The sequence below is a fragment of the Hippopotamus amphibius genome, chromosome 7, assembly GCF_030028045.1.
Source record: "Hippopotamus amphibius kiboko isolate mHipAmp2 chromosome 7, mHipAmp2.hap2, whole genome shotgun sequence".
Taxonomy (NCBI): Eukaryota; Metazoa; Chordata; class Mammalia; order Artiodactyla; family Hippopotamidae; genus Hippopotamus; species Hippopotamus amphibius.
Window position 1 is genome coordinate 4,739,927 of NC_080192.1, and position 22,164 is coordinate 4,762,090.

General features: G+C 54.1%; 1 protein-coding gene and 1 non-coding gene across 2 annotated transcripts in view; one reads left to right on the top strand and one right to left on the bottom strand.

The window, feature by feature from the left end:
* Window positions 1-22,164, bottom strand: part of ARHGAP8 (Rho GTPase activating protein 8) — a 95,861-nt gene that overhangs the window by 16,640 nt on the left and 57,057 nt on the right. Inside the window, exons 4-8 of the mRNA XM_057743326.1 lie at window positions 18,498-18,585; window positions 15,167-15,298; window positions 10,372-10,458; window positions 6,182-6,280; window positions 4,803-4,913 (exon numbers count right to left, since the gene is read on the bottom strand). Coding sequence (XP_057599309.1) covers window positions 4,803-4,913; window positions 6,182-6,280; window positions 10,372-10,458; window positions 15,167-15,298; window positions 18,498-18,585 — 517 coding nt within the window. The remainder of the gene's footprint in view (window positions 1-4,802; window positions 4,914-6,181; window positions 6,281-10,371; window positions 10,459-15,166; window positions 15,299-18,497; window positions 18,586-22,164) is intronic.
* Window positions 3,558-3,630, top strand: TRNAE-CUC (transfer RNA glutamic acid (anticodon CUC)). The gene has a single exon. It is a non-coding gene; the product is annotated as a tRNA-Glu (tRNA).

The window sequence follows — 22,164 nt, forward strand, 5'->3', positions numbered from 1 at the left end:
TCACTGGTGAATTTTCCCAAATGTTTAAAGGATTAATTGTAATCCTGCACAAACTCTTCCAAAAAACAGAAAAGGAGGAAACATTCTCCAATTCCTTCTATGAGGCTAGGATCACCAAACCCTGACAAGGGCATTACAAGACAAGACGACTACAGGTCAATGTTACTTATGCATAGACACAAAATCTTCAATAAATGTTAGCAACACAAATCCAGAAACACATAAAAAGATTATATACCATGAACACGTGTGATCTATCCCAAGCATACAAGGTTTGTTCAGCATATGAAAATCAATCAGTGCAACACCACATTAATAGAATAAAGGACAATAGAGAGAAAAAAAAAAAAGCATGACAAACTCTAACACCCTTTCATGAAATAAGAAAACCAGGACTTCCCTGGTGCCACCGTGGTTAAGAATCTGCCTGCCAATGCAAGGGACACAGGTTCGATCCCTGCTCCAGGAAGATGCTACATGCCATGGAGCAACTAAGCCAATGCACCACAACTACTGAGCTCTAGGGCCCGTGAGCCACAACTATTGAGCCCATGAGCCATAACTACTGAAGCCCACGTGCCGAGAGCCCGTGCTCCACGATGAGAGAAGCCACCGCACTGAGAAGCTGGTGTGCCGCAATGAAGAGTAGCCCCCACTCGCTGCAACTAGAGAAAGCCTGCATGCAGCAACAAAGACCCAATGCAGTCAGTAAATAAACAAATAAATTTATTAGAAAGAAAGAAAAAGAAAGAAAGAAAGAAAAAGAAAGAAAGAAAGAAAGAAGAAACCCAGTACTCCGCAAAGTAGGAACAGAAGGGATTTTCCTCAACCTGATCAAAGACATCTATGAAAAACCCACAGCTAGCATCATACTTAATGGTAAAGGACTGAAAGTTTCCCCCTAAGATCATGAACAAAACAAGGATGTCCACTCTCATCACTTCTATTCAATACTGTACTGGTGAGTGTAGCCATTGCAAGCAGGCAAGAAAAGGAAATAAAAGGCATCCAGGTTGGAAAAGAATAACCTTCTCTATTTGCAAATAGCATGATCTCAGATATAGAAAAAAAATTCACAAAAAAATTTGTTAGAACTAATAAGTTCAGCTAGGTTGCAAGATAAAACCAGTATACAAATATCAATTGTACTTCTATACTTCACAATGAACAATCAAAAAATGAAATTAACACAATTTGATTTACCATAGCATCACAAAGAATACTTAATAAGTAAATTTAACAAACAAGTGCAAAACTTGTACACTGAAAACTATAAAATATCACTGAAAGAAATTTAAAAGATTCAAATAAATGGAAAGACATCCTGGGCTCATGAATTGGAAGACAATATTGTTAAAATGTCACTACTTTCCAAGTTGGCCTATAGAGACAGCACAACCCCTATTGAAATCCTAGCTGCTTTTTTTTTTTTTTTGCAGAAATCGACAAGCTGATTCTAAAATTAATATGGAGGTTCAAGGGACCCAGAAGAGCTGAAACAATCTTGAAAAAGAACAAAGATGGAAGAATCATACTTCCCAATAGTGAAACTTACTATAAAGCTACAGCAATAAAGACTGTGTAGCATCAGCACACAAATCAGTGGAATAGAATCGACAGTCCAGATATAAACCCTTACATGTATGGTCAATTAGTTCTTTACAAGGGTGCTAAGGCATTCAATGGGGGAAAGAATGAGTCTTTTCAACAAATGATCCCAATCTGTGTGGTGCCATCAGGGAAGGCTTCCTGGAGGAGGGGATCATGAAGGAGGATTAAGAACAGGCAAAGCACTGGGCAGCGGGAACTGGATCACATTGTTTGCACACCCTATTAAGACCCCATGGCCTTGGAGGGTGCAGGAGGGTAGAGTTTCACCTACAGTTACAGGGGAAGAGACTGGGGTGAGAAGTTAAGTCACGAGGTTGCCTTCCTAGAGCTGAGATGTGATCTGCCTCCCCTCCTCCTCCCTAAGGAGGCCCCTCCCTCTTTTCACTTCCCCGCAGCTGCCCAGAAAGGGCTGTACTAAATGCACACCTCGGTTTCCATTGTCCCTCTTCAGGGATGGCAGGCAGGCAAAGCCCTCTTGAATCTCTGACTTCCCCTTAATATATTAACTTAATTAGCTTGTTCTAAGGTGATAGCTTTCTGTTGCGCGCTCTTGAACTTAACTCAGCATATTAACACTTGTGAATAGGATTTGCTTATGAATTTTAATGACTTTCATTCATTCATAGTCCAAACAAATTACATATTTGGTGCTTTATTTAATATGTTTATTGTCATTTTATTATAGTCATTCGCAATGAAACAGCATAAAATATTAATTTAAAGAGGGAATCGCATGGATTCTCTCTCCAAGTGGCACGTGCAGAAGGGTTTCCAAAGGTTGCCCAGAGATACTCATTACTCCCTAAAGACGTTATGAACTGATGTGCAAGTTACCACTGGTCCTGGACTGGGGCTGGACCACAGCCTTTATAACGGACAGTCCTAACACCTGCCTGTCACCTGCTGACAGCTCTGCAGTTCAAATGCTGCGTCAGCACCTTCCAGAAAGCACCTGCTCAAAACACAAGCCCAAAGGTGCCCTGGTGAATGTCACAGGCCTGAGGACTTCCCAAATTACAAACAAATGCCCCTCTCCCCATGCTGTACTCAGGGGGACGGCTTCAGTAGTCCATGAGTTGGGTGAGGTTTTTGCTTTTTCTTTTTAAAGTTTTGTTAGACTATAAGGAGACAGAAGTGGTTCTGAACAACAAAACAGGCAACCTGGAGGCACTGCTAGTCCTCAGGCTGAGGCACTTACGATGGAAATGCCAGCGGCCTTGCATGGCCACCCTTGGTCCCGGGTATCAGATCACACCCAGCCAGCAGGGCATTGATGGGCTGGCAGCACAAGAGCCGACTGCAGAAGCCTCAGAAACTTTGGTAAAATGGTTACATGCGGCTTGAAAATCCTGGGCCTGCTGGCTAGGCCTCCCTAGGATCCTCCTCTGAGAGCCGAGTTCTCACCAGCGCCCGCCAGAGGGGCCCAGAGTCACCACAGGTGTGTTCCCGGCCCTGCCTTCCTAGGGTTGTTGGAGGGGGGACTGTCACACCAGCACATTTTTACAATGTTTGAAAAAGGAAAAGGAGGGACTTCCCTGGTGGCGCAGTGGTTAAGAATCCGCCTGCCAATGCAGGGGACACACGTTCGATCCCTGCTCCAGGAAGATCCCATGTGCCACGGAGCAACTAAGCCTGTGCGCCACAACGACTGAGCCTGTGCTCTAGAGCCCACAAGCCACAACTACTGAGCCCAAGTGCCACAACTACTGAGAGCCCGTGCTCCGAAATGAGAGAAACCACCGCAATGAGGAGCCTGCGCACTGCAATGAAGAGTAGCCCAGGCTCTCCGCAACTACAGAAAGCCTGTGCGCAGCAATGAAGACCCAACACAGCCAATAAATGAATAAATAATTAAAATTTTAAAAAAAGCTGAACAATCTGAAAAATCAACAAATCTTTTAAAAAAAAAAAAAAGATCCAGCAAGGGGGAAGAAAATAGAGGGAATTCCCTGGTGGTCCAATGGTTAGGACTCCACACTCTCACTGTTGAGGGCCCAGGTTTGACCCCTGGTCAGGGAACTAAGATCCTGCAAGCCACATGACGGATGAAAAAAAAGATCCAGCGTGGATCTTAAAGATCATCGGATTTTTATGTAGAAACAGATCACGTGCAAGTTTCTAACAAGAAACGACCAACAGACGGAATTGAGCGAACACCTCCCCGGAATACACCAGCCTCCAGGCCCTGGTCTCCCTGCACATCATGCAGCTCAGACCCAAGTGCCCAACGATGGTTGTACGGTTAAAACAACCCCTTAATCTCCCATCACTCCAGGTGCCCATGCCTGGCCCGGTGCCAGAAGCAGAGACTAGGAGGAGGACAAGGGGCTCACTGCTGAGCACGGGAAACAGGTGGAGGGACTCCCCAGATCAGCCCGCTCAGATACGGGCTGTGATGGAAGAGGGCCTGTATGCAGTCTGGAGCATCAGGGAAGGGTTCCTGGAGGAGGTACCACTGAGACGAGACCAAAAGAGACCAAATTGGCCCGGATGGGAGGACCAGAATCCTTTCCAAGAAGTAGTTATAGATTAAAGATCACATCATACAACTCATTTATTTTCAAAATAAGGAAACAAGCTGAGAGGAGGAGTGAGTTTAAGGTCATGTGGCCTCAAAGGGGTAAGATCAGGCAGGAAGGGTAGGATACACTGCGGTAACAACAGTCCCTAAACCCCGGCGGCTAAGCCCCACAGAAGTTCACCCCTCACTCACGCTCCCCTGCGCCGTGGGAGTCAACGGGAGGCGCTCCGTGGTCACCAGGGACGCAGGCCAGTGAGGCGCCACCTGCACCCGGCTTCCGTCACCACCAGAGGCAAACTATGAATCGGCCCCTGAAGTGCCTACCAGGATGCGACCTGCCCCGCGACCACTCCATCTCCCTGGCCAGAGCAAAGCACGTAGCCACGCCTCCTGTGGAAGGTGATGGGGGATGTCCCGGCTGTGGCCTGGGGGTCGGGGGCCAGAACTGCCCAGTAAGCAGTGGTGACGAGGACCCCCGGTCCCCGGTCCCCTCCCTGCCCACGGCTGGGTCCTCCGCACACAGACACACACAGCGGCGGGCACTCCGGCCTCCGCGCCAAGCTCACACATCAGTTTTCCCGCAGGATTACGCTCGGCTGCGGAGGCCAAGGTCTGGGGAGCGTCCCACAGCCCCAGGAAACAAGGGCAGACCACATCCCGGCTCACTTACTATTGCAGACTGACGCCAAACTGCTGGGTGGGCAGAGGGGGCCGCGGTGGGGGCGTCTTGGCGGGAGGGGGCGGCCTGCCCGCGTGCAGGTTCCGAAGCTCCAAGTCGTATCTGTGAACACAGCAGCAGCACGGCTGTCACCCTGCAGGAGAGACGCCTCGGGCCACAAGGGGCCACCTCCAGGTGCTGTCGGGGGCAGATGCCCCACAAATGTCTGCAGGATACCTGACCATCCCATCCTTCTGGGCCCACGTGCCATATCGCTGTCTCACACCCACACCCACAGACATGCACACTCTCACCATCCCCTATAGCCATGGATGTTCACACAAAAGCCAGCAAGGGTAATCCAACCTCTGTCAAATGTCCGGCCTCTCCTGCCAACCCCTGGCCAATACTTCACCAATAAGTCTACACATGAGCTTCCCTCTGCTGGAGACATCCTTCCCTGGACTCTCAATCTAGTCAACAGTCCCTCACTTCAGAAGTCACCTCCTCCTGGAAGCCTTCCCTGATATCCCCTCCTCACCAGGCCCCTCCCCAGCTGGGTTCAGAGCCTCTTTCGGCTCCTCTTGTCACTGACTCGTGGCCCCACAACCTGCAAGCGTCCGTCCTGTGGGCAGACACACTCCCTGCACGGCTCTATAACCCCAGCAGCTGTGACTTGGAGCCCAGAGGGAGCACGACATCCCCACTCCCCGTGCAGGGCCGCCGACCTCACCTGCATGCAGCTTGGCGAGGGCCCTGCTCCCTGAAAAGAGCCCCCAGAGGGGGCGATGCAGAGGGCAGAGGGCGCTCAGGCGGGGCTCAGAGACTGAGCTCAGAGCTGACGGTGGGGCCAGGGCAGAGCACACGTCTTCCTGGGCTCCCTCCACCCACCTGACCCCACGTCCAAGCGGGGGGACCACTGCTGTATAAAGCAAGGCAGCAGACACATTCACTAGGCTTCCAGCCGGAAGCACCAGGTGGGCTGTCCTCCAGGGCACCTGCAACGGGCCTGAGAACATTTCACGCCGTACACGGCGTCATCCACAGACCCGAGAAACGCCCCTCATTCTCTGCTCCAAAGCAAAACCGGGACACACCAAGGCAGCAAACAGCAGTTACCACCGTGGCTTATTTTTTTTTTCATCAGTTTTACGGGGTTGGGGGGGTGAGAACAACATCTCATCCATGTACACAACCGTCTGCAGCCTCGTTTCTCTGAGTCAGCAGTTAGCATCCTTTACGGCGAATCTTTGTTGAGGCCGCAGATTTTGGGACCAGATCTGGCTGGGCACACGGCTGGCAATTAACCCTTCAACGTTAACGGGGTGGGACCGAGGCCCGTGGAAGCTCGAGGGTGTCGCCCACGCCCCGCGGGACGGGGTCTCACTCACCGCAGAACCTCTGGGGGGATGCTCAGCTGGTCGTACTTGAGGTGTTCACGGAGCTCATTCAGAGAGTTGAAATAGGTGACTTTCTTCCCAAACTTGTGACTAAAAAAAACAGAAGCAAGAGAATAAAAAAAAACGATTAGGTGGCAGGAAAGAGGCCGGGGGGCCCAGGGGAAGGGAGCTGGGAGCAGGAGCCCTGGAAGAACAGTGCTGGCATTTCTCATATTAAGGAAACATAAATGCTGACACAACCTAAACCAGAACATAATGGAAGCAGCGCACGTCCGCAGATGTTCCGCTTTCATAAGATCTCGGCTGCACCAAACTCTCTTGAGAGTCTCATCTGCATAAAAATAAACATCTGCCTCCAGTCTGAATGGCCGTGAACTTGCACAGATGTAGGAGAGCGCGGAGCCGGGAGGCCCTGTGCCCGTGGTATCCCAAGGGGCACGCAGAGGGGGCGCGCGGGGCTTGGTTTCTGGCGTTGTCGGGGGGCTTCACTTTTGAACACCCCTGCCCTCTCTCTGCGAGGGTGGAGTCACATCCTCGTGACTGCGGGGACCAAACAAGACACCGTCCGACCTCCCTCCAGGCCGGTCACGCCGGGCCCGTGATGCAGCGCGCGGCAGACCAGTCCCGGCTGAATCCACTCGCGCCCCCTTGAAAGCGGGGCTTCTCCTGCACAGAGTGAGACTATTTCCATACACCGGTCCACTGTCTCACACCCGGCAGACATCACAGCCCGGGGCTATTACTAGTAACGAGCCTCAGTTTCCCCACCCGCAGAGTGGGCAGAGGAACAGGAGCTCAGCGGGGTGAGAAGCTCAGTGCCGGGCCCAGCCTGCCCCTCCTCAACGACCACCCCCTGACGGCCCCGCAATTTACAGCTTCGCCGACGACACCCACGCAGCTGGGCGTACTCCACGTGCACGACTCGATGAGTGTGGACACACGTGGACACCGTGATGCCATTGCCACAGTCAGGCAAGGAGCATGACCGCCACCCCTAAAGGTTTCCCAGTGTCCCTCTGCTGCGCGTGCGTGTCTGCGTGTGTGTGTGTGTGTGTGTGTGTGTGTGTTAAGGACACAACAAACGAGACGCACCCTCTCCAGGACTTCTCAGGCGCGTGACACCACGTCGCCAGCCCAGGCTCTCCGCTGTCCTGCAGGTTCTCTAGAACCCCCTCCCCTGGCACAACCCAAAGAGCTGTCTCATCTCAGAGCCGCAGGAGCCCAGGGCCTGCGGGAGGCCGCGCCGCGGGCACCAGCTCCCCCTAGTGGCCGAGGGGGAGTCAGCCCGCGTGCCCAGGCCCCCGGCCGCCGCACCCAGGGGCCCTGGCGGGAGCGTCTGCGGGGCAGAGGTGTCGGCTTCAGAGCTGCCCACGCAGGAGCCCCCTTCCCCTTTCTCTCTGCGTTTCTGCCTGTTCCCCCCACACCCTGCCCCTAAGCGGCCAGGCATTTGCTGGACACCAGGCTCTGCAGACACAGGCAGGGCCTCCTTCCTTCCTCTCAGGCCCACTGAAGGGCCTCTGGGCAGCCCATCCAGGGGACCCCAATGCGGGCGTGTGGTGGAATCGCCAGCCCCTCCTCCAGAGGGTCTGAGTCAGGCGGTGCGTGGGCAGTGGAGGAGCCACTGGGCTTGTCAACTGAGGACACCAGCGCTCAGGTGGGCAGCCTCGTGGCAGCCGATGGGGGGGCAGTCCCAGGACCCCCAACCCTGATCCCTGCAGTCCGCTTGTGGCACCAACGTACGTCCATACCTGAGGCAGGATGAGACAGAACCACACAGGCTTCAGCTGGAATCCCAGCCTAGCCCGGACTTGCTGTGTGACCTTAAACAAACTCCTTAACCTCTCTGAGCATCAATCTCCTCTCCTTTGGAAGAGGGAAAATACAGTTGACTTCATAGGATTGTTTTGGGATGCCCGGCACATAAGATACTGTAATTAATTAATCACAAAAGGATGATAAAAAAATTTTAAACAACACTAGCAGCTAATAGTGAGCATTTGCTAGTGCCAGGCAGGCTCTGCTCTAAATACGCCACATGTATTAAATCAGTGAACTGTTACAGTGATAGAATGACTTAAGTGGCATTGTCAGCCACAAGGGGAAACCAAGGCAGAGAGAGGTGGCATCACTGCCCAAGGTGATAGATGATCGGCCCACAGGCAAGCCCAGGAAGTCTGGCTCCAGACCCACCCATCACTGGGCAGCCATACAGCAACACAGCAAGAGAAGGTGGGTTTTTTTCCCCCAAGAAGAACTTTAGAGGCTTCTAGGAATCTCAGAGCTTTTCTAAGGTGAGTGACAGCTCCAGGAAACAGAAGAACATCTGAACTGTCTTCTGGGACAGTAGGGTCACCGGGACTGGCTTCCTCGCTTTGCCAGCTGTAGCACCAGTGTGCTGGTCCTGGTTAAACAAAACAGAGAAACTCCCCAGCGGGTTCGTGTCTGCAGCGCAGGCACCCAGGTGGGAACACGAGCAGTGAGACGAAACAAGCTCCCTGGCCACAGAAATCGCTCCCCGGCCACAGAAATCGCTCCCCGTGTTGAACAGGAGCTGACTCAAGGCCATTGTTCCAGGAATTCTCTGAGGGGAGCCGGTAGATCCGAGAATCGTGTGACGCTTTCTCGGGACCACGAGGCCAGGCTCTCCGGGATGAGAAAGGGCTCAGGCCCCTGGCAGGGCAGCCTGCGACTGCACCACCTCCTAAGAAGCTTCAGTTCCAGGAGATCAGACTTAAACCTTCCACGCTTCTCGATCTGGTCTGAGGGTTGCAGCGGGGTTTATTCACAGGGAGAGCATCTCAGAGCTCCCCAGAAACCCATCCTCGAAGCGCTGATTCTACGTAGCCTGGAAAACACACACCGGCTCGCATGTGCAGGGCTCAGGCGTCTGCATGTTGAAGGGGGCAGTGGGGGGGGGGGGGGGGGGCACAGGGTTCCTCCCAGAGTGGCCTCTCACCACCAGACACGCTGGGAAGTCCCTGCTCACGTCGCAGAGCGGCCCCAGAGAGCAGAGGGGGCCTCAGACAGCGATCCGGGATCACGCGTGTACTAAGTGAGAAGCGAGTGGGTGGATGGGACCCTGAGAGGTGCCGGAGCACGAGTGCTGCGGAGAGGCAGGTGGATGGGGTCCTGTGGCCGCCGGAACAAGTGGCTTAAAACGGCACACGCTCACCCTGCAGGTTTGGGGGTTAGAAGTCCAACACAGGACTCCCCTGAGTGTCCCAACCTCCCTCGTGCCCACCCGGGGCCTCCTGCCCTGGGAGCCCCTCACGCTGGCAGGCACAGGGCGGCCCCACTGCATGGTGCTGTGCACACCGTTTGCGCCGGGTGTATACGGTCAAAATGGAGGGAAAGAGGAGGGGCTGTGTGGCCCTGGCAAAGCCCCTGCGGCCTCGCCACCCCCACCTCCTGACACCCCGGGGCAGAAATCATCCCGCGGGAAGAGTCAGGATGTGGAGGAGGAGGGCTGAAGCCACGGCTCTCTTGTTGAACAGTCGGGCCTTTTGCTGGGCGTGTGCGGGGCAGGGCCGACTTGACGAGCGTGAGCGGCCCAAACCCACTCATCCCAAAGAGAGGATCACCCTTGACCAACTCCTGGGAGGTGACCCCTACGCCCTTGGGATGTCCTGCTGATGACAGCGTCTCTGTACCTGGGCTTGTTTGTGCCAACAACGTGACTTGTGGCAGGGCCTTAGGCCACAAGTGACTGGACATAACGTGGGTGCTCAGGCCGAGGGGGGATTTAAAACACCAGGTGCAGGGACATCCCTGGTGGCGCAGTGGTTAAGAACCCGCCTGCCAATGCAGGGGACATGGGTTCGATCCCTGCTCCAGGAAGATCCCGCATGACACGGAGCAGCTAAGCCCGTGTGCCACAACTATTGAGCTCATGTGCCACAACGACTGAAGCCCACATGCCTAGAGCCCGTGCTCCACAACAAGAGAAGCCACTACAATGAGGAGCCCATGCACCACAATGAAGAGTAGCCCCCGCTCGCCGCAACTAGAGAAAACCCATGTGCAGCAACGAAGACCCAATGCAGCCAATTAAAAAAAAAAACAAACAAAAGCAGGTGCAGACCTCACTGGGGTCAAGAGCTGGCGCTCAGGTTCATGACCTTTGGCCCCTGGACCCTCCACCCCTCACCCCCAGCCAGATCCCCGCGGAGAGCAGCCCGTACCTGATGAGGGGTTTGAGGATTTTCCACAGGACTTTGATGAAGTTGGTGGGGTGCACGACATAGAGGGCCTTCAAGTTCTTTTTGTACCTAAGGAGCGAAAGTGGGATGCTTTCAGAGCACGCGACACGGAGACACACCCTGAGCTGAATAACCGCAAAGCCGTGGCCTCAACGGTGAGTCTCAGAACCTTCCGCTTCTTGACAGCCGATTTATGGACAAAGAACCAGAAACAGAAGGAGAAAATCAGGACCCCATGCCCACCAGCCGCAGCGTGCACACAGCACCTTACAGTCTGCAGATCAGAGTCCCCGCTTACCGGTGCTCACGCTGGAGCCGGGGCCGAGGCGGGGTGGACGAACTCCGCAGCAACTTGGCAACAGCTCCCCGCTGCTGGGAACTGACCCGGGTGAGGGCGGAGCCACAGCCCCCCCCCCACAACAGCGCTAGACACCCACTCCAACGAGGCCCCTCTTAGCTTGCCTCTCTCCCTCCTTCCTGAATAATTCCATCCAGAGTCATCGGGCCGAGCCAGGAAGTCTGGCCTCCACCTGGGCAGGAGGGAGGCAGCAGGCATGTTGGGGCCTGTGTGGACCCGCGGGGTCGGTGGCCTGGCGGGGAGGGAGTCATTGTCCAAGGAAGGAGGAGGGCGTCCACACTGGGGTCAGTCAGGGGCACCCTCAAGCCAGCTCTTCCCACTCACAAGAGCTGACTGCCAGGGACTTCCCTGCTGGTCCAGTGGTTAAGAATCCGCCTTCCAATGCAGGGGACGCGGGTTTGATCCCTGCTTGGGGAACTAAGATCCCGCATGCTGTGGGGCAACTAAGCCCATGCGCCCCAACTACGGAGCCTGCAATCCACAACCAGAGAGAAGCCCACACGCCGCAACGAAGATCCTGCAGGCCACAACGCAGACCCGACACAGCCAAAAAAAAAAAAAGAGCTGACTGCCAGAGTTTCAGCAATTCTGGGAGGCAGTTGTGAAAAACACCTGTTATTAAATAATATCAACTTACAATTAAGTAAATCATGTTAAACACAAAGTTCACAAGTGTTCCAACCTCATCGATTCCTGGTCACTCTACTACATTCGCTATTCCTGGTGCCCCTGAGTGGCTTTGCCTGTTGCATCCGAGGGGTGGAAGCCCCACAGAGGGGACGGCCACACATTTCCTCCCAGTCTCTGTTCAGCGGGGTCATGTTGGCCGCTTGGAACTGGCCACAGGGGCAGGAATGACACCAAGGAAATCTACAAACGTTACAAATCAGTCCCCCCCCGCCCCCCCCGGGAGCTGGTTAGTGAGCTGGACGGGTGGCAGAAGCGACAGAGGCCCCGTGAGAGCTGTCTGGGCCCAGCCAGGGTGAGGACGGTGGTGGCCGAGCACTGGAGCCAGAGGAGTGAGAGGGGACCCAACATTCGCAGCCACACGTGTGAGCAGGAAGGTGGCGGTGACCATGGCCTGGTGCAGGCGTCAGCCCAGGGGACACAGGCAGGAGCTGTGCGAGGGCAGGGCAGCCCGAGTGGTAACAGGTGGCCACGCAGATCAGGCAGATGCGGGCCAAGTAAGGGCAGCAGGAGCCAGTCTCTCACTGCCGGAGAAGAGATGTTACAAACGCAGAAAGGGAGAAAACTGGAGCGAGCACACTCTGCATGGCAGGATAGGAACTAGTAAAGATGTCGGTGTGAACACACGGGTACCAGGAGGAATAGGTGAGTGTGAACATGAAGACTGACGTTGATGTGTGCATGTATGAATGTCTATGTATGTACACACACACACATGCGTGCAAGCACACACACACCGTCCACTGACCAGCCTGGGAGCCCTGACACCCCAAGAGTAACTAGCACACTGCTTCCCGGGCCAGGTCCCTAGGAGCATCCTAGCATCCTCCCCTAAGAGGAACCAGGGCCCCAGAGAAAGAGCAGATTCCCAGGCTGGGTGAGGACAGTGTAAGATGTGCCTGGAGCATCTCGTTGTTCTAGAAAGTAGAGGAAGTGCTCAGAGGGATGGGGACGTGTCCGAGAGACACAGGAGCCAGGCTGAAGCCCACTTGGCCAAATTTGAACAATTTGAGCATTAAGATAAATATAGGCATGGATTATAATCCATTGAACAAAATGGGAAATCACAAGTTCATACTAATATAAGTAAACCAGAAAAGAAAGCTCTTCCTCACAGTAAAATGCCAATTAAGAGTCCCAATCACCGTTTGGCACCCAACTTAGTAATAATTAAACCGAGAAATGGCAATGGAGGCGAAAGCCAGTACATAAAACTTTGATGAGGAGCAGGATATTTATATAGTCTCAAAGTATCTCCCAAAGGAATACTAATTAATTACAAAAAGAAACGTTTGCAATTCGGAGGGCAGAAGTTGCAGTGACTGCCGGGTGGTCCAGGGACCCAGAGCACAGCTGCCACAAAGTCCGTCCCTACAGGAAGGGGCTTCCGTTAGGCGCTACCCATGGCAGGAACTCCTTGGCAGAGGTGAGCACTCCTGGAAAGGGGTCACATACATTCCTGCGTGGATGATCCTTCCTTAAAGGAGCAACCTGGCAGCACAGTCTGGAAGATGAGAAGTCAAAAGCAGAGAGAACAGAAAAGAATGCAGGAAACCCACTGGGGTGCAGTGATGGTGGATGGAAAATCCTTGCTGTATAAATCTCATCTAATTTGATTTGGAGCTCTGCTTACATACCTCCAGTGATGGGGAACTCACTATCCCCAGCACACTCCACTGTTAGACAGTTTTGAGCCTAGGACGTCCCTCCTTTTGGCTTCCATCATACAAAGGTCTGCAACCCTACCCCTGCCCCTAGTCCACCTTTGAGGGGAGTGGGAGAGACAGAACAAGTTCACCTCCTTCCATTTGAAAATTTATCTGTTTCAGCTCAAGACAGGGCTATATACACATATCCTTCTGCTGTCAGCCTGAGCTTCTGGAAAGGGCCACCTTGAACATGTCATTTGCTTCTCCTCCAGAACCTTGCATGGCTCCCCACTGCCTCCCACACAAAGCCTGGCATCCTCAGCATGCCCCCTACCCTTTGCCGCCTCCCTCTGTGGTTCCCCACGTGAACCCTCCAGTCCAGCCCTCCCACCCACAGAGCCTCATCCCACCTTCCTCTTTCTTGTGTCTGTCACCTAGCAACAACCTGCCCATCGCTCCAGGGGTCACTCAAAGGCTGCCTCCTCCATGCAGCCTCTCTGAATGCCTCAGCTGGAAGGCTGGTACTCACTGCTGGCCCCACCTCTCTCCTCCATCCTCCCGTCCAACATTTATTGAGGGCCTAGCACATGCAGACCCTTTTCCACATCCAAGGGATGAGGAGATGGGTTAGGGGGGTGCAGCCAGACACAGGAGGCAGACTTGTTCACAAACGCATTGCTTTGCAGGTGCATTTTCTGTTCAGGGACAGTGAGGCCACAGGGGAGGGGCCGTTGATTCTCCTGGGACAACTCAGGAAGGCCTCATGAGGGAGGACCAGAGCCGGGACCTGGTCATCTCTGACTGCCCCGCAGGGCCGGCACATACAGTACCAGACACATGACTGCAAAGTGCAGCCACAAAGCTTTCCCTAAGACAGGACAGAAAACCGAGAAATTCCTCTAAAAGTTCTATCGACAATGAGGGCAGGACCCGAAATGCAGTCAGGAGGCAGGGCTTTGGGGAGCCAGGTGCTGCCTAGTGCCGACTGACTGACTTGAACGTCTGTTAGGAAGATTTCCGCTACAGGTTTGAAAGGACTTGGAAGACGGAAAACCCAGAGGAATCCAGGATTCAACATTACCGCCCAGCACGGCCATCCATTAGCCAAATGCACTGCACAGTTGACTGTCATGCAAGTCGTCACTCAGGAAAACCCCCGCCAGCTCCAGGCCGTCCCCCGTTGGGGCAGAGCAGGGGTGGGAGAGGGGACGGGGGTCTCGGCTGGGGCCCCAGCCCTGCCGCACACCAGCTGGGGGCCTCGGGGGAGATACCTGCCCCCCGGGGCCCGTGTGTCCTCATCTGTAACACACATGCCCACCCCACTGACACGAGACACCAGAAAGCCCCTTGCAACTGTAAAGTGCTGCGTAGGTGGAAAGGTACTTAGAGGAAGTTGTACTGTTCTATTTCTTTGCCAACAAGTCACCGGACCAGGGTCAGTAATCTAGGGTGACTGAGCCTGATCTGGCCTGCACCTGCTTTTGTACAACCCTCAAGCTGAGAACGGCTTTAGTTTTTAAAAAAAAAAGTTTATTGCAATATTATTGCTTTACCCTGTTGTGCCAGTCTCTGCTGTACAATAAAGTGAATCAGCTGTATGTATACATATATCCCCATGTCCCCTCCCTCTTGAGCCTCCCTCCCAGCCTCCCTATCCCACCCTTGCACACATTTTTAATGGTTGAAAAAACTGAAAAGAGTAAATAGTTCGTGATATGTGAAAGTGACATGACATTCACATTGCAGCGTCCTTAAATAAACAGCTCCGCTTATTTTTTTATGTATGGTCTTTGGCTGCTTCCAGGTGTTACTGCAGAGTCGAGAAGTTGAGACAGAGACGCGGTGGCCCGCAAAGCCGAGATGCTGACCGTCTGGCCCTTTCAGAACACGCGTGCCCACCCGGCCCTAGACAACAACGCTGGACAGATGCCCCGGCCCTGGAGGGAGGTCACCCTAAACACCCCGCCTGGCCCTAGGTGTCCTGCCCTCCCCCTCTGTACAGCTGTCACCCCTCCCATCACCTGAGCCTCCCCCTCACTCAGCCTGCACCCTGAGGTCCCCCTGAAGCCTGGAGGGCACCCACCTCCTGTCAAACTCCTTGTAGGCACTCTGGAGCCAGCCCAGGGACGGCTTGTTCTGGCTGTTCAGCCCGTAGTGGAAGTAGACAATGGTGTAATCGCTCTCCACGTACTGGTCCAGAGTGTACTTCAAATACCTGAGCACAAAGCGCAGGACTCAGTTATGAAAATCTCACCATCCCTGAAACCAAACATGCCTTCCCTATAACGGAAGCTATGGTCACCCGGTGGGTGCCAGCACCAGGCCATCTGGGGACACACCCACGGCAACACACGGAAACCACATCCAGGGGGCCTGGTCCTCATTTCTTAGATGACAACTGAGGCTCAGAGACGTTAAGTAACTTACATAAGGTCACACAGCCCATGAGTGGATGTGGTAGCCTGAACGTGGCCCCCAAAAGACATCCCTGTGAAATCCCCAGAACCCACGACTGTGGCCTTATTTGGAAAAGGGTCTTAGTAATGGGATTAAGATGAGACTCTTGAGAGGAGCAGTTTATCCTGGATTACCCAGGAGGGTGCCAAAGGCAGTCACTCGTATCCGGATAAGATGGCTGTAAAGAGGGAAAGTCACAGACAGGAGAGGCCACGTGAAGACGGAGGCAGAGTACGGAGTGATGCGGCCACCAGCCCGGGAGGGGGAAGGGGGCCCGACAGCCACCCCACCAGACGCGGGAAGAGGCAAGGAAGGAGCCTCTCCTGAAGGTGGAGCTCCCTCTGGGGGGACTGCAGGCCTGTGGACACCTTGCTTTCAGGCTCCTGGCCCCCAGGCCCGTGGGAGAATAAACGTGTGATTTTACACCGCCCAGTTTTTGGTGATTTGCTACAACGGCCACAGGAAACTAACACAGGATGAACGGGGATTGAAACCAGGGACTAACTCAGCCCCGCTGCCTCAGACTCCCTGCTGTTCTGCTGCATTTCTAGAAGCAAGCAATCCCTTCTTTCTAGAGTAGCTAACATTTTTTCTTTTTACTGGAAAGCAGATCCTGGCTTTGCTCGGCTTCTGTCATTTGACCTCACGAGATAAGCTCTACAAATCCCGAGATCACTTCCCAGGGCTGCAGGGCTGCAGAGCCCTGCTCCTTCCCGGCCATGCCTACGTGACCCGCTTTAAAAGGCCTCGCCTGTCTGGACCCCTGTAGATGAGCTGCAGGAGGGCCATTCCTGACCCCATCAGCTTTCTGGCTCCCGATATCCAGCAGGTGAGGCCAAGTTCTCGCACATCAGGTCACCTGAGTCATTCGTTACCTAGAAGCACATTCTGTAATTAATCTGGCTCAGTGCTCCAGGAATTCAGGCCCAGCTCCTCCGAGCCTGTGGTGGGACCCCAGCTGCCTTCACGGTGAGCCGTGCAAATGTGGTCTGTCGGAGCTCTGGGGTCCACGGTGTGGGCTGGGTGCTCTGGTGAACAAGCACCCCCAGAACAGCTTGAGAAGAAGACCCCAGCAGCCTCTGCCGTCTGCAGTGTTGAGCCCCTGCACTGCCGGGACACTGCAGGGAGATCTGTCCTTACCCAAAAGGATGTCAGCTTCTCCTTCGCTGGCTTGATTTCTGCCCAAAGCACTGAGTATGTGACCTGCAGGCCCTTGCACGTATTTACTCATTTCATCCTCACAATGACGCCATGAGGCAGGTACTAATATGCCCATTCTACAGAGGAGTCAGCCGAGGCTGGCAGAGGAGAACCAGTGAGGGGCAGAGCTAGGATCTGAACGGAGCAGCCTAGCTCCGGAGTCCACTCTCTGACCCACACCGTCCTGCCCCCAGAAAGCCTCGTGTTCCCACCCATCATCGGCTTTGATGTAAAAATGATGCAAAGCTGACTTCACGCAGTACGTGGTTTGGGGTTGGCAGTTGTGGAAGCAACGTCAATGCCCAGACTCCCCAGGGCATAGGTTCTTTGGGCCAAGCCCTCGGGGTACAATTCGCTGAGACCATCCTTCCCTGGACAGAACCCAGATGGAGACCTCTGACTGCACAGAGAATCCCTGAGCCATTGAGAACACCTCCTCATTCCTGTAAGGATGTTGGCTCTTCCATTTCTCGACTTTTTCAAGAAAGGAGAAATAGGAAGATGTTCTTGCCCGGCTCCCTTATCCACACTGTACACGCATAGTCAAAGCGAGGACCTCTCCCCTGCCCCCCAGTTCGTCCCATGACATGCCGAGTTCTTCTTGGTACCTCAACACGTGTGCACGTGTGCTCAGTACAGCACGTCATGAACTAAATCACTGGTTGAGCTTCAAAGACACAGACTGATTTCTTCACCCATTTCAGAAATAGAAGCGCACATCTGGCCACAGGAAAGCCGCCCACTGGGATGAAGAGAGGGAGGATGATGTCCTTGATGTCAATTTTTCCCCAGAAAGTCATGGAAAAGACTAAGTATTAGGACTCATCCTATCAAGGCCAAGAAGCCTATAGAGCACTTTTGAGTCAATTAGAAACTGGCGCTCTTCCTCCAGCAGACGCCTTCCAGCACTGGGTGAGAAGAGCACCAGCTGGAAGGTAGCCCTTCATGTCAATGCCCTTGCGCAGTGAACAACCTACACAACTGTTCACAGTGGCCATGGTTACCACTTTCATCCGGTGGTGAAGGTCTCTGAGGCAGGTGCCCGGAAAGAGCACAACATACCTCCTGCTGTCAGAGGTATATTTTTTGCGATCGAAGTGAAACTCATAACATTAACCATCTTAAAGTGAACAGTTCAGCGACATTTACTATCTTCACAACGTTGTACAATCACGACTTCCATCCAGTTCCAAAACATTCTCATCTCCCCAGACCCACACCCACTGGGCAGTCAGTCATTCCTCCTTCCCTGCCCTCAACCTCCAGCAAGCACCACCTGCTTCTGTCTGCGGGGGTATCTTTCATTTTTACAAGAAAACAAATCCCAGTTCCCTGGTTGCCTAGTAGTTAGGATTCCGTGCGTTCACTGCCATGGCCCCAGGGTCAATCCGTGGTTGGGGAACTGAGATTCTGCAAGCTGTGAGGTGTGGCCAAATTAATTAATTAAATTAAAAAAAATAAAAGGGCCCTGAGTCCAGAGTTCAAGTCTGTGGACCTAAAGCCACCCCGGGCAGGCAAAGGCATCAGCCCTGCGGGTGGGACTGGTGACCTGGCACTGATGTGACATCTACCTGGGGACCTGCTAGTCAACCTGTCTGTTAGCCTTTGACCCTGAACATCCATTCTGTGCTGAGAGTGACAGAGAGGCATCTTTACAGGGAGCGGGACACATGCGGGAGTGGGGTGGGGAGGGCGGCCTACGGAGGGTGTGTGTGCACGGGGTAGGGGGGCATGGAGAGGGCACGGGACTGACTTACTCCAGCAGCCGCCTGTGGTTGAGCTCGTGAGAAGGGGGCATCCGGCAGCAGCAGAATGTGACGACCCGTCTCCCGAGGCGGTCCTCCCCTGCGGGGCAGACAGGCGTGAGCCCTGGTCCCAGCACCGACACCCAAGGCTGCTGTCTCCCGCCACACTCGCGGGCAAGCACAAAAAACAGCAGTCTCTGGACCAGCAAATCTGAGCTAAGAGGTACAGGAGGCCGGGGTGAGGTGGTGGCAGCACGTGCCGGATGGGCACCTACTATCTGATGCTCTGGGTACCTTAGCCAAGGTCACCTTCACCACCACCTGCATCCCCAGAGCACATGCTTGCTGCCCGTGCCTGGGGCTCAGGTGACGTCCAGCCATCATTTACTGATTGACGGGAGGACTGGTTACAGGAAGAATAGCAGAACCTAGAGAAAACAGAAGGGTGCCTCTCCAGAAATGTCGGCGATTCTGAACTCACTTTAACTCACCATGAACAAGTATTTACGGCTGTTCTCAGACATTTAGTTAAAATGAGAATGACTCCAGAGCATCCTCACCCCCACCCAGCTCTGAAAGGCAATGGGTCAAGATCACACACGTGTGCACACACTCACACGTGCGGACACGCACACGTCACCTGCCCTGAGTCCCACCCGCCACCCGGCCAGGACAGCTGTTTGTTATTTATGACACGTCGGCTTCTGCCAGGAGCCTGCAAGCCACTCCGACGTTCAGAATTTGAGAGTCATTTCGGTTCCCAAAGACAGCAGCCTTTTCACAGCTTCCTTGAGAATTCTGGTCATGGTTTCTGTTTGTTTACGAAGCTCCTGTTGAAAGGGCTGCCCTGGAGCCCATGCATTTATCTGCTCCCCTTGTCAGAAGGGCATTTTCGGGCACAAAATCTTCTATGGCCACGCCTGGGAATATGAAGTGTTTTCCGAATGGTGTCTCTAGCATCTTGGAGGCCAGGGCTCCACAGCTCACCTGAGCCTGTGCTTGCCTGTGAGAGGGGAGGGAAAAGGATGACTTTGCTTCTGAAGATGGGAACTGTTTGTGCAGCTATTGAAGGAACATGGAATTAGATGCCCCTGGGGCTGAAAGAGAAGGTCAACAGCCACGTTGAAATGTTGAAAACAAAACGAGGAGCATTTTTAACATCAGAATCAGACCAAGTGGAGGGTCTCGGGTACGTGCTAAGTGGTTTGGTGAACAGAAGACCAGTTTTGGAGAGAAAAGACTAGAACTGGCCCCACAGACCAGGGAAAAGGATGGGTTGGTTTGGGGAGGGGGGAGTCTCTGCCCAGCTCAGCAAACCGCTCTTTGAGAACCAGCCGGGGCTCCGGCAGCCACGTCCACATCTGCAGTGACTTCACAGCTGGGGGGCACCGTCCTCCACAGGCCGGCCCTCACTCAGACACCAGCTACACGTCAGGGGTCCCCAGGCCACCCCACTTCTGACCAGCTTCCTACAGATTCAGAGGTTCCCACTACCCCCCCACAACCGAAAATTCATTGGCTCACAGCACTCGAGAAAGTGCTGTACTTAACAATTAGTTTCATTATAAAGGATACAAATCAGGACCAAGCAAGAGGGGAAATGCACAGGGGAGTTTGGAGCGTGGGGATGGGGCTGGGGCTGGGGGTCTTGGCCATGGAGCCTGTGTGCCCTCTCCCCATGGAGTCAGTGCACTGACCACACACCATTACCACCCAACGGCTCCACTGAGCCACGGTGTCCAGAGCAATTGTTGGGGTTTCATTACGTAGGCATGACTGGCTGAATGGTGACCCAACTAATATGCAGCAATCCATGCATCTATCCATCCATCCACACACCCATCCACCAACCCATCCATCCATCCATCCATCCATCCATCCATCCATCCATCCATCCACACACCCATCCATCTACACATCCATCCATCCATCCACACACCCATCCACCAACCCATCCATCCATCCATCAATCCATCCATCCACATATCCATCCACATATCCATCCACATATCCATCCATCCATCCATCTGTCCATCCATCCATCCATCCACACATCCATCCATCCACCAACCCATCCACCCATCCACCAACCCATCCATCCACACATCCATCCATCCACCCACTTATCCACACACCCATCCACCCATCCATCCACCCACACATCCATTCATCCATCCATCCATCCACACATCCATCCATCTATCCAAACACCCATCCATCCATCCTATCCACACATCCATCCATCCATCCATCCATCCACACATCCATCCATCCATCCATCCATCCATCCATCCATCCATCCATCCATCCAAACACCCATCCATCCACCAACCCATCCATCCATCCATCCACATATCCATCCATCCATCCATCCATCCATCCATCCATCCATCCATCCATCCATCCAAACACCCATCCATCCACCAACCCATCCATCCATCCATCCACATATCCATCCATCCATCCATCCATCCATCCATCCATCCATCCATCCATCCATCCATCCATCTATCCAAACACCCATCCATCCATTCTATCCACACATCCATCCATCCATCCATCCACACATCCATCCATCCATCCATCCATCCATCCATCCATCCATCCATTCATCCATCCAAACACCCATCCATCCACCAACCCATCCATCCATCCATCCATCCATCCATCCATCCATCCATCCATCCATCCACCAACCCATCCATCCATCCATCTGTCCATCTATCCACCCATCCATGGGTGCTGCTGACTGAATCATCGTAACTGATCTTGGTCTCCAGTCTCCCTGAGGCCACAAAGCCCCAAACCTCTAATCACACGGGGGGTCTTTCTGGCACAGCAGCCCCACCCAGAGCCGTCTTGTGAGCATAACTATCCAAGGGTCTTGCACGAGTCACCCCCCTAATATAAACTATCACGAGTCACTAAGATACTCTGATCACTTGGGAAGTGCCAAGGATTAAAAGGCAACCTCCTAGGAACTGGGACAAGGGCCAGACACGTTCTTTACTGCAGTGTCCCACAACCCTGCACCCCAGCCCACCGTCAGCTGTCAGAGGGGCCTCCACCCACCAGCCCAGAGATGCAGGGAGAGAAGCTGTGGGAACCAGGGCCGCAGACGGGGCACCACTCACACGACACACCACTCCCGACGTCGGGGCCCAAACGGGAGACCGTGGTAGGAAGGAGGGAACGAGGTCACTGGGATGAGGCTAGTGACCCTGCGGAGCCAGCGAGGAGGGTCAGGGACATGATCGGGGGGTCACTGGAAGGCCCGCCCGGCTGCCAGCTGGAGGATGGCCGACAGCAGGAAGTCCCAAGTGGAGACTGCATGGTGGAAGCAGATGGGGGCAGACAGAGACCTGCAGGCCAGTGACGGGGGGCAGGGAGCCAGAAGTCTGGCTACTCACTAGGGAGGGGACACAGGAGGAGCCAGTCAGGGAGGAAGGGGGCAGGGGTGGAGGGGTACCGGGTGGGGCTTCGGACATGGGCTGGGGCTCCACTGAGGACCCCGCGGGGAGGTGATGATGGCCCAGGGGTGGACGACGGGCCAGGAGGCCTGTGGGCGTGGGGAGCAGCTGCCCAATGTGGTAGGTCACAGGGAAGAGTGAGGTTTACCGACCAAAACCACCCACCCTCCATCCTCTGAGCACCCTTCTGGCCACGGTCAGGCGCCCCT